At 31.9% G+C, this 13,669-nt stretch overlaps 1 protein-coding gene across 1 annotated transcript in view; it reads left to right on the top strand.

The window, feature by feature from the left end:
- Positions 1-13,669, top strand: part of LOC114330913 (ATP-binding cassette sub-family C member 4-like) — a 113,654-nt gene that overhangs the window by 84,181 nt on the left and 15,804 nt on the right. The window contains exons 9-10 of the mRNA XM_028280351.2: positions 3,954-4,104; positions 12,419-12,649. Coding sequence (XP_028136152.2) covers positions 3,954-4,104; positions 12,419-12,649 — 382 coding nt within the window. The remainder of the gene's footprint in view (positions 1-3,953; positions 4,105-12,418; positions 12,650-13,669) is intronic.

Genomic DNA, 13,669 nt, shown 5'->3' with positions numbered 1-13,669 from the left:
AAATACTTACATTTTCGTATGAATACAGACCCAAGCTAGTTACGCCGCAGAATAGCGCAGAATGTGAAGCAATTTGTGTGTTTATTTCTCGTCAAGGATGACCGATCTTATTGGGACCGTGCAAGTTCGGCAAAGCGACACCTATTTCTTTATAACTTTATTCGCACGTTTAATTATATTGGCCATTTATATTAGTCCTGGTTACTGGATAATTGTCAAGGCCATAGTCCAAAAAAATAATAAGAAAAAAAATAAGATTCAGGTTATGTTATTAAAACGTAAACAATTGTATGTAGTAAATAAAATTAGTTATTAAAATGCAGTACTGCAAGCAAAATACAATTAATTAAATTTACCTTTATATAATAATTGCATATCATATCAATATTGTGGAGCAACATATAATTTTTCGTCTTCAATGACAGTAGATATGAAATGTACGTCAATTTGACAATTTCAATTGACAATATGAATTATGTAAGAAAGTTGCAATATTTCTCAGCTATTCGCGCACGATCGTTTCTCAATTCCCTTCCAAGTACTTGCACACCGCGAATACTTACGATTAGTTTTTGTGAAAATTCTCTCTGAAATAACGAACCTTTTTTATTTAGGTCAGCGTTTTAACAGATCAATATTTTCAATCTAATAAGTTGAAGTAAATGTTTCTGAGGAAAAACACCCTAATGTAATAGGGGTTAACAAAACACTTTTGTTACATGTGTTTCTGTTATGTCGTCGTCTACTCTGATGTTTTGTGCAAGCACTAAATTTGTCATTATTTGAGTTTTGCTTACGTTTATTCGGGGACCTACTACTGATGTGCCATTTAAAAAATGAATAACCATTTTCAATTTCGTTGCAACACGAAACTACAGCCGCATTATATCCTAGTTCAATCAGAGAGTGCAGCAAGTACCTCTACCGGTTTCGAAACTTATTAGTCTCTCATCAGAAGGCACCCATGCTGCTCTCTCTGACCCAACCAAGACAAACCCCGGCGTGCAGTTACGGATTGCAACGAACGAAATGGCAGGGATGCCCTATCGGCAACTGCTAGCAAAAGACTAAGTTTTCAATCTAATAGCACATAAATTTAATACCAAAAATATTACTCTACATCCCACCAGATTGAAAACAATGGGCAACTTCTCTGGTTACACCTCCGAGGCTTCTAAAATTTACAAGCCATAACGGATGCTGAGACTAAAGAAGATGAGGGAATTTTCTTTAGTCTCAGCATCCGTTATGGCTTGCAAATTTTAGAAGCCTCAGAGGTGTAAACAGAGAACGTCCCCGTTGTTTTCAATCTGGTGGGATGTAGAGTAATATTTTTGGTATTATTTTATGTGCTATTAGATTGGAAACTTAGTCTTTTGCTAGCAGTTGCCGCTAGGGCATCCCTGCAATTTTGCCGGGGTTTGTCCTGGTTGGGTCAGAGAGAGCAGCATGTGCCTCCTGATGAGAGACTAATAAGTTTCGAAACCGGTAGAGGTGCTTGCTGCACTCTCTGATTGAACTAGAATATGATGCTGCTGTAGTTTCGTGTTGCAACGAAATTGAAAATGGTTATTCATTTTTTATTTACATGTTTACTCTGATTGGAGTACGAAGGGAGCCATTCTCGTTGGAACTTTACCGCGCTGAGCAGATGGGACGTGAATTATAAATTGTAAAATTCCCTCATCTTCTTTAGTCTCAGCATCCGTTATGGCTTGCAAATTTTAGAAGCCTCGTAGGTGTAACCATAGAAGCTCCCCATTGTTTTCAAACTGGTGGGATGTAGAGTAATATTTTTGGTATTATTTTATGTGCTATTAGATTGAAAACTTGTCTTTTTTCATGTGCCATTTCTTCAAGCATATGCATTGCCTCGCCGATGTTATCCGTGATCAAAACGATGTCATCTGCGAATATAAGGTACGTCAATCTTATCTTTCGCAATCAATATTATTGACTCTATGATCCCAGGATAATGATTTCATTGCATATTTAAGGACGGCTGTAAAGAGTTTAGACAAAATGGTGTCCCTCTGTCGAACTAGTTTGTTCACTTTAATTTTACCTATCGTGTCGTGAAGTTTCACAGTTGTTGTACACGTTGTTGTTGTACGTATTTTATTAGGCTTGTGTATCTATAATTCACTCTATATTGTTCAACTGCTGCTATTATTGATGTTTATTTTTACTGAATCAAATGCCTTATAAAAATCAATAAATATCAAGACTAGTGGTCTGTTGTATTACACATACTTTTCTAGCAGGAGTTTTATTGCTTGGAGATGATCATTTGTGCCGTAATTTTTCCTAAAGACCTCCTGTTCTCTTGTTTAATAAAGGTCAAATTTATATTCGAGACGTTTGGCAATTATTTTAGTGTGACATAACTTTTTCCTCCAACACCAAATTGTTCTATATGGTCCACATATATTGTTGAGTAAAAAGTTACAGCATTTTGAGCGTCCGGTTTGTGAGGGAGATGGGGGAGAAGTCGGTAAATTAGTTGTTTTTTTAAGTTTTTCGTCAATATTTCTAAAACTATGCATTAGCGTAAACAATATTGTATCCAAAAATGTTCAACACAATTTTATACAAAAAATATCCTATACATAACTGCTATAAACTCAGCGGGTCCAGAGTTACGGAGAGTGAAAAGTGGAGGTTTCGCTACTTTTTATATTTCTTTTGCAATTTATAATATTATTACTAATGAAAGAAATTTTCTTTAACAGGATTTGCTATTTCAGTGGCCGATTGTATGTTAGTTATAAGTCCTTGAAGAAACGTCAACCTCACCACCCAAAATCATCATCAATTGACCAAAAAAATATAAGAAGTATCGAGAACCTCCACTTTTCACCCTCCGTAACTCTGGAACCGTTGATTTTATAATAATTATGTATAGGATCTTTTTTGTTTTAAATTTTATGTAGAACATTTTTGTATAGAACATTATTTACGTTAAAGCATAGTTTTAGAAATATCGACGAAAAACGTGAAAAAGCTACTAATTTACCGACTTCTCCCGATTCTCCCGATTCTCCCCCCCAAACCGGACGCTCAAAATGGTGTAACTTTTTACTGAACAATATGTGGACCATATAGAACAATTTGCTGTAAAAGGAAAACTTTTACTTTTGATGTCTGGGTTAAGCCTTTATTTGGACCAATTATACTATACTATCTCCGTAACTTTGGAACCGTTCATTTTAAAAGGATTATGCATAGGGCCTTTTTATTTCAAATTTAATGTAGAACATTTTTGTATAGAAGGTTGTTCATGGTAAAGCGCAAAGTTTTAGAAATATTGACGAAAACGTAAAAAACTACGAATTTACCAATTTCTCCCCCTCCCCCCCCCCTCCCAAACCAGACGCTCAAAATGGTGTGACTTTTTTCTGAACATTATGTGGACCATATAGAACAATTTGGTGTTGGAGGATAACCTTCACTTTGGATGTCTGGGTTATGCCATCTTTTGGATCAATTGTATCATACTATTTTGGTAAATAGCTTGTTTTAAGTGACAAAGAAGGCTTATCTGTCTGTAGTTCTCCAATTCCGTAATGTTGATCATATTCATTTATTATATTATCATTATACATATAAATTGTAACAAAATAACAACCAAGTGCAGATGCATTAGTGAAATAGATTCCTAGCATCTCCCAATGGCTTGACTTTATTTTAATTATTTTTAAATATGGCTTTATTTAATAAAGCCCAAGGCTTTATTTTAATCGCTATCGACACTCACTTCATCTTCTCTCGTTAGGGGTCGCTAAACGCATACGTTGGTACAATATGCGTTTTGATTATATTCAGTCTTCTTGCAAAGTCTCTTTGAAGACGGGTAAACCTAGAAGCATGTGTCAGAGGATGGCAAGGGACTCGAATTGAATCAAAACGAAACCGTCGAATTCTATTTATTGATATATTATTTCTTCTTTCAGATTGGTCTGATGGCAATTGCAAATAGTTTCGTTATAGGAACACTGACAGTTTGGATCCTCATTCCTACAATATTAACTGCAATATTGTTTTATTTTCTACGAAAGGTTTACGTTAGTACAAGTAGAAATGTGAAGAGAGTGGAATCAGTTAGTAAGTATCAGGTACAATAAAAATATGCTTTATTGTCGTTAGAAATTGTACAATTTCATAGACAAAGCTTAAGGCCATCGGTACATAATTCGCAAATATTTTACGGCTATCCCTACTTTTTCTGTCTTTACACGGAAAATTACGTGTAGTAAAATTCTCACTGGTATGGATATGTAAACACTACTACTTGACAATGTCATCATTAACTTTAAAGAGATGGCTTTTGAATGTTCTTGGATAACTGTTACTTGTATAATTGCAAATTAGTAATTCAGTTAATAAATATGATAATTTTTTCACTAATTATGTATTCAGTGATTGTAATAATTTATATAATGTACAACAAAAACTAATATGCAATCGAGAAAAAAGGAAAAGGGATAAAGTGATTTTTTAATAATATATTGTTACTAAGGAACGCTTATAATTTTGGACATCGTTAACAAAAATATACTTGGATCACAGAATATATCCTGGTCAATTTTCTGCTTGGATCGTCCATAAATAACACACAATTAACTTTTTATTAAGTTCACATCTTAAATCAATTATTTATCAAATACATTATCAATATTATTTAATCAACAACTCAAAATATTCCCGATGCCATGTCAAATATTTAAAATTGTCACTGTCTTATCATCATATTCTATTTGACTCAGTACGTTGTATGACAAAGATAGCGAATGTTCGATTTGGAAAATATCAGCACTGACATTGTGTCATTTTTTTCAAATCTTGAAAAAGCTAATAAATAATTTTAAAAAAAATTTAAACGCAGAATGAAAGACTAAATTATTATCGAGGGCCGAAAGCCCCTTAGAATAAATAAAAAGTTTCTTTTGAATGAGATATTTGAAATTTAAAATCACACTACATTTTACATTTTCTCTTAGTTTTTCACCCCTGTAACTTATTAAAATAAATATTACAGACATTTTTAGGGACTTTCGGCCCTCAATAAGAACGTAGTCTTTCATTCTGCGTTTAAATTTTTCAAAAATATTGATTATTTTTCTCAGGGTTCGAAAAAAATGAATCCCATTTAAATAGCAATGGAGCGGAAAATATGTACCGATCCCTTTAAAACAGGTCCAAAAAACAAAACAATAACAAATTCAATTTACTAAAATTACATAAATCGTCAATATAAATTTAAAAAGATAAGTGAAATAAAAACAATCTATTGCAAAATTTAAATAAATAATTGCAAGTAATCAATCTTAACCCTCCGTTAGTCGTTATCGGTGTCACACACCGACGACAGAATTATTCATTCGGGATTTACAAAATAACTGGTTTTTTCTACCGCCACTTTCTGTACCTCTTCCTATCAACTAACCTCGTGTTAGTATACATTCTTACCTACTTGGGTACAGTTGTGGTAGTTTTATAGCTATTTTCGGTGCAAGACTCCGTAGCGACTAACGGTGTGGTTATTACTTTATTGGCATAACTTGCAGTTCAGGTAAAGATTTAGCATCTTATTATTGCATTTCATCGGTATAGTGGATTCTTTCACGGTTTTTGCTCTAAATTTTAAAGAACCGCTTGGATTGACATGAAATTTTACATACGCGTAGCTTACATGTCAAAGAAAAAAAGTGATATTGTGCCGATGTGTGCTTTTGCCCTGGGGGTGACTTTCACTCTCTATTGGGGGTGAAAAAATATATGTCCAAAATAAGTCCGGAAATGGGTAAACTGACTAATTTTAAGTAACTTTCGTTCTATAGAGCTTTTTCGCCAAGTCAACACTTTTCGAGTTATTTGCGAGTGAATATGTTCATTTTTCAACAAAATAACCACATTTTTAGACGGTTTTTCGCAAATAACTCAAAAAGTAAGTATTTTGCCGAAAAAAACATTCTTAGCGAAAATATAGCCTGTAAAAAAGTAAAAAAAATAGTGTACGCGTTAGGTCTCTGGACCTCGTATAACCAGAGTTATAGCCAATGAACAATAGATTCATATTCAAAAAATTTCAAATGGAACATTTCGACGTAAAATATCCAAAAAATTAAGCACTTTTTGGGGAAAACCCATTATAACTTGTTTAAAGTGTTTAAAAAATCTTTATTTCTGTTTTTATAAAAAGTTTCTAGCATTAAATTTAAGCAAGTTACGCTGAAAATAAAGTTGGTCCCTTTTATTTTGGCAAAAAAAAATCGGGAAGACCACCCCCTAATTAGCAACTTAACTGAAATTAATCATTACCGCTCCACAAATTATTTAATGTGCTTATTTTTGAAAAAATTTGGTTTTAAAGTAAAATTTTTAAAAATTTTAATTTTGAAAAATATGCTTTTTTTCAAAATAACTTAAAAATTGTTAGAGATACCAAAAATCTCGAAAAACAAAAAAAGTTAGCATTACTTTTCTGAATATCATATATTTTTTGTTTTTCTATTAGACAAAAATTGATTAAGATTTGGTGTTTCTAAATTTGCATACATTCGTGATCAGTGGCTCGCTCAACCCCTTTTAACTACAGCCCTTTTAAAAATAAGGACTTTGAACCGATGAAGCTTACAGATCATATAAACAATACATATACGAGTCAAGAAACTTGTGAAGTCGTAACGATTTAGTTCATTTGAGATATTAATTAGGGGGTGATTTTCCCGATTTTTTTACCAAAAAAAAGGTACTAACTTTATTTTGAGCGTAACTTGTTTACTTTTGATGCTACAATTTTTTTTAATAAAACAAAAATGAAGCTTTTTTTAAACACTTTAAACAAGTTGTAATGAATTGTCCCCGAAATGTGCTTCATTTTGGTTATTTCACGTTAAAGTATTCCATTTGGAATTTAACGAATATGAACCTATTTTTCACTAGCTATAAATCTGCTTCTACTATAGTATAGATACGTGATATATACACCATTTTTTTTAAATTTTTGACAATTCCTATACACAATATAAAATATTTGTATGAATTTTATAGCAATACCTATTTTTTTTAAATTGTCGGTCTCTGACACCGTAGCGACTCTTGATGCTCCGTTTATCCTAGCGACTAACGGAGGTTTAAGAACTAACAAATTAAAAAGTTAAGCTGCTACAACCCTCTTTTTCCCAAGAGAAGAAATCCTCAACCCATGATGATTTCCTTTTAGCAGTCTATTGTTTTTGGACCCAATTAAGCAAAAATCATATTTAAAACTGTTTCCGCGGCCCCCCTTCCCACATATGCTGCCCAAAGATACATTTTATAAAAGTATATTATAAATAAACCAGAAAGTATTAGTGCCTAAAACTTGTGAATAATTAAACTTAAATAACATAACCATAATTCACTTTAATTGGTTTTTATAAAAAAAATTATTAGAAAAGTAACAGTAGGTAAACTGAATTTACCGCTTGGGTTGATGGCTTGAAAACGTGCACACTCACGGAACAAGAAACTAAATCAACATAACGTAATACTTTGAATCCGTTTAAATCAAAGAAAGATAGCTGATGTATAGAGAAAGAACAGCTGATTGTGACAACCAAAGCTTGAACTATTGAAAAAGCCCCCAATATTTAAAAAATCAATTATAAATCCATGTATCTTGCAGTGGCGGCTCGTGACCTCAGTATGCGGATAGGCTACACATATACTTGGGGTAGGCGACAAAAATATCCTACAATTTGTAATACATTTTGAGCCGTCTTGCAATACTAAATGTAATCTATGAGCGCAACAATGTGTAAAAATTGCTTTTGGAGCATCTACTTTAATTTTTGATTGTAATCCGTTTAAAGAGCCAGCCATTACACTTGCACCATCGTAAAATTGAGCAAATAATTTTTTTTTGTAATCATATGGCTCAAGCACGTTTGAAATTAAACTATATAGAGCGTCTGCAGATCTATTCTCGCTAACATCAAAAAACCCTAAAAATCTTTCCGTTACCTGACCAGCTTTGTTAACAAAACGGATTGTTAAAGTACACTGTGATTTTTCGGTTATATCAGTAGTATCGTCCGCTAGTATAGAAAAAAATTGACTTTCATTAATTTCTGTTGAAATTTCATTTTTTACGTAATCGGCAAGGCAATCTATTAAATCATTTTGTATTGTTTTTGACAAACCCGTGAACACCCCTTCTATTTTTTAACATGATCCTGGATTTCCTGATCGCGTTTAACTACTAAATTAAAAATTTCTTAAAAATTACCCATGTTTGAAGAATTATGGCTCTCATCACGACCGCGAAATGCAAGTTCTTGTTTTACTAACAGAATTGTAACATCAATTTCTTCAACTTCTTCAATCTTTTTCAACTTTTTCATTATATATCTTATTAGACAGAGAAATTTGTCCAGCTAAAGCACTGTCAATAGTTTGTTTATTTTTTTCTAACCGTTTTAAACCTAAGCAATTGTTTAAATGTTCTTTCGAACATTCACGTTTTTTTACACTAGCTGATAAATTTTTCAAATCTGAATATCCCTGACTCACCCAAACATTTTGCTTCAAATTTGAGAGCAACAGACAAGGCCAACAGAAAAGTGAATTTTTAAAATAACTTCCGCTTAGCCATTTATGATTTTCATACCATATTGTTTTAAACGATCTCGAAAATGGTCGATTGTCTTTTGTCTTATCTGTGGATAAAATTGTTGAATTTGGTAAAGGCCGGCCCATTGAAATAATTTCTGATCTTTCTTGATTTTGGCGCCTTGAAAAAGGCGTCTCGATTAAACTGCATATTACATCGTTTAAAATATTCATATTCGATGAATAAAGTTTTTCCACCAATAAAACTAACACACCTACGTTTCAACAACGTCAAATATTACTTATTTTATTTATGTATCAAATAATAATTTACTCTTCGAATAAATTGATAAGTTAACAATTAACCTCGCTTTAAATTTTTAATTATCTATATAATCTAATAACACAATTCGTCAGTTTAACTTTAAATTATCCAAATTGTATTGAAACACAATAAAAATATAATGGACGACTGACAAATAACTATTCACAGATTTATTTGTCGTTAGTGAATTATTACTAAATTAATATAAAATTAAAATGACCTTCAATAGACCGATCTCAAATTTACCTGTTTATTATTCAGTTTTTCATAAACAAATTTAAATTGTCCTACCTAGTTTTATTCAATACTTAACCTACTAATAACAGCCAAAATAAAAAAACAATTATTTAAAACAGTTTCACAAGACACAAGAGAAGCAACTGATAAAATTTTGTAGATCCGGCTATAAGACTCTGTGCCTATCCGCCCTTTCAAAATCGTCTCGCGTAAACAGAGAGAGATCGCACGTCAATTCGGTGTTGGCGTCGTTCTATTTCAGGCTACGTTTTCAAGTGCCTTACCAAGGAAGAATAAGAATCTTATACAGTACTACTGATACTACAAGGAGCGTACAATAATTATAACTACGGAGAAAATTTTTTGGATATTTTTAAAAATAATTTGAAACAATTTATTTAAATGTGCAATTAACAAAGGAACAATTAGAAAAATTTAATGAAGATCCAGACATGTTAGTTTCTATAACTGATGAAGATGTATTTCCACTACGCATGCTGTTAATAATTTTATTATGATGTTCTTTAATAATTAAATAATTCTTCCACCGTCCGATTTCCATCTAATTCATATTTTCTATCATTGCAAAAGTCCATAAACGCTTTCCATACAAATTTTTTACTGTAAGCAGTATTCTTTGGTATATTTGATTCGATAATTTCATTAATATTCTCATCAGTATTACAACCAAATCGTGACATTTTCAAATATTGAATATTCGAAATGTCAAAATCGAAATGAAACGAAATGTAGGTATCCATAGCTACATGATTGAGTGAAAACAGCCCATGGGATCTGTTTTCAGTATAATGTTGGTTTTATTGGTTGTATTCAATCAGATGACCACAAATTAATTGATTTCATTGGATTTCTAATTGAGCAAAAAATTTTCATATTAATTAAATTAATTGATTAAGATTTGGTCATTTTTTAAAGACTCAGAAAAAATTTTATTCCTAACGCTTGCAGAAAGTCTCTTTTCCGCACTCGACTGCTTGCCGAACTCCCGCTTCGCGTCGTTCGGCAAACTGCAGTCGCGTGCGGAAAAGTATGACTTTCTGCACTTGTTAGGAAAATAACTATTTTTCTGCAACCGTGTTAAAAATGCAATTTTTAGCACTCCATAGGAGCGTTAAAAATGCTACTTTAAGGCACTAGTACTTTAAAATTTTTAAGGCACTGCAGTTAAAAGTGAATTGTCAAATTGTGAAACGTCAAAATATTTATATTTCATTTATTAACATTAATATTAATAGTACAACTTGCGCAATTTGAAAAAGGTGGTTTAAAAGATTTTTTAAAATTGAATTTAAACTGTATTATTGCATTTTTAACACGTTTGTAGAAAATACCATTAAAATTTGTTAAAATATAGAACAATAAAAGTAAGATGTTATTCTATAGTTGTTATGATTTACGTATTGACAGTATAGGCAGTTTTGATGTAATGTCAAGAAAAATATAAAAATGGAATGTCAGTCAAGTTCAAGTAAAAGTCTTTGTAGATATTGTCCTGTAATTGAGAATGAATAAATTATAATTGTTGATATATAAGACGTTTGTAGAAAAAATATTGTATGATATACGTGTTAAAATAGTTATTTATGAAACAGTTCGTGAAGTATGCTTTTTGCGAAAGCACGCGATTTTTAGAGCACGAGCGACAACGGAGCGAATGCTATACATCGCGTCAGTTCGCAAAAAGTACTTCACGCACAGTTTCATACAATATTTTATCTATGATGAACAAATAAAAAAACTGTAACCCTTCGTCACTGGAATTCATTTCTATTCTACAATTTTTAGAACTTTGACATTTAAAAATCCTAACTACTTTCAAACCACAAACTGTAAAAGTTAAGGATATTTGATTATATGAAAGTGTGCCAAAAAACCCATTAAAGGTGTGCGAAAAAGTAAATCCCATTTAAAATACATTGTTTCACGCAGACTTTAAATACTTCACGCACTGCTATCTATATTGACAGTTTTTACAAACTAAAAACTTACACATAATATGACATAGAGTAGATAAAGTACATTTTTAAGGCACTCATGTGAATTGCGAGAATGTGAAGAAACTTTCACATGCGTGCCTTAAACGTGTACTTTTAACACTTATATCATAAATAACTATTATGTTTCGTGTTTCAGAATATATTAAAAGTCTTTAAACACAAACAAATATTTAAATACATACAAACTTTTAACAATATTTTTAAAAGTTTATCCCTCTTATTGTTCCTTAAATTTGCATATACCTAGACAAAGGAATAATAAAGTAATTCGTGAAATATTTAAGCCAACAACCGTCTTTAAACATTCCCAATTTTCTAGTAAATATTTTGTAAAGGAAAGATTATAATTAATTACCTGTTATTATAATAAACCTTGTGATTGGTTATTGTCGTGGGGGATTCAATCAACAGTTATATTAGTTGATACGAGGAATGGCTTTTAATACTTTAATACTTGGTTTAAATACTTTTATTATATTCTGAAACACGAAATATGAAATGCCTTAAAATGTTTATCCTGATACTGATTCGTTAAATTGATAAATATAATTTCATTTATAATTGAAATAACATTTTTAGTTTCCACGTTAACAAAAATAAACAGAATAATTTAATTTAGACGTTACGAATTGTCCGTTACGAATTTGTATAGTTACGAACTGTCGCCGTTACGAAGTGTCGCCGTTACGAACTGTCGCTGTTACGAATTGTCCGTTACCAGTTGTCCGGTTACGAACTGTCTCGTTACGAAATGTCATGGAACCAACATAAACATATAAAATTATCTACTCACAAGTAATTTTATAAGTCAAAAATAAACCGCGAAACCATACATTCAAAAACGCGACGAGGATTTTAAAACACACTGAAAAACTCATTTAAAATCGTCTGTATTTATACAATATACAGTTAACCGAGTATTTTCTGGAATTAATCGAAAAGGTTAAGAAAAAAAGTTTGATACGGAATAAATTAAATATAGGTAAATAATTTTCTGGTACTCGCTAGTAGGTAGTTTTTTGTTTACAAGCCAGTCGTGTAACACAAAGATAGAGGAGGACTTTAGATTATGATCTTCTACAACCAACAAACTATTAACATTTCCTCGTGTGTGTTTTTGTCTCTATTGTTATTAGTCTAGCATTTTTTGATTCTGTACATATAATTTTAACCCCTGTATAATACGTTTCATTCAAAAATGTATGTACAACATACAATGTATCTAAAAATGTTGTAATTTTAGCTAGAAGTCCAGTATTTACGCATCTCTCTCAATCTCTACAAGGACTAACAACCATCAGAGCATTTAGAGCTCAAGAAATACTCAAAAACGAATTCGACAACTACCAAAATTTAAACAGTGCTGCATACTTCCTCTATTTCTCCTGCGCCAGGACTTTTGGATATTGGCTGGACTTTTTTTGTCTGATATACTTTACGTTGGTCCTAGCGTCGCTAATATTTATTGAAGGGGGTAAGTATATTTTTAGTAGCCACTATACAGGGTGTTTCATTAATAATTGGAAATATTTGAACTGTACACTGAACCAAAAAAGTACGTAAATACTTATAATGAAAAAAACATTGATTCAAAAACGGGGAGCATTAATTTTCGTCCAAAGATCAGTATCATTGGTCTAATGTAAGTAGATACATTAACTAATGCTCAAAAACATTAATTTTTATGAATTAGTACGTTAATTCTATGTACTTTCTAGTTAAGAATCAATGTATCGGTACAGTGAATCAATGTATCGATACATTGAATCAATGGATCGGTAGATTGAATCAATGTATCGGTACATTAATTCTTAACTTCACAACCATACAATAATATAGACCACAACATTTTAGGACCTTCTTGCGAATTTTCATCGACAGGCTTCGGTTACATAAAACTGGTTTCCAGGTCATAAAAGCCTTACATGATATTTCAATCCTGGTTATTATCTCTTCATTACAATCGCAATTTACATTTAACCAACTGCCAAGGTATTTAAAATGGTTTACCCGTTCTATCTCCTCTCCATCAAGAGAAAACACGCCTTGATCTACATTTATCTTTCCAACTGCCATCCACTTTGTCTTTGAAATATTGATTTTTAGGCCTCTCCGATAACGGTTCGATAGTGGTTAAACACACAATAACATATGCATCTTTGGTACGGTCGGTGTAGTTGTGTAGTACATTCTTTCACGGTTTTTGCTGTAAATTTTAAAGAACCGCTTGGATTGACATGAAATTTGGCGTACGCATAGCTAACATGTCAAAGAAAAAAAGTGATAATATGGTGCCGATGGGGGTGAGATTTACCCCATCTCGGGAGTGAAAAAATATATGTCCAAGATAAGTTCCGAAATGGATAAACTGACCAATTTTAAGCAACTTTTGTTCTATAGAGTTTTTTCACCAAATCAATACTTTTCGAGTTATTTGCAAGTGAATATGTTCATTTTTGAACAATATAATCACGTTTTTAGACGGTTTTTCGCA

This window comes from Diabrotica virgifera, chromosome 9 (assembly GCF_917563875.1).
Source record: "Diabrotica virgifera virgifera chromosome 9, PGI_DIABVI_V3a".
Classification (NCBI taxonomy): domain Eukaryota; kingdom Metazoa; phylum Arthropoda; class Insecta; order Coleoptera; family Chrysomelidae; genus Diabrotica; species Diabrotica virgifera.
The sequence above is the reverse complement of the archived record's forward strand: the minus strand, read 5'-3'. Positions and strand labels throughout refer to the sequence as shown.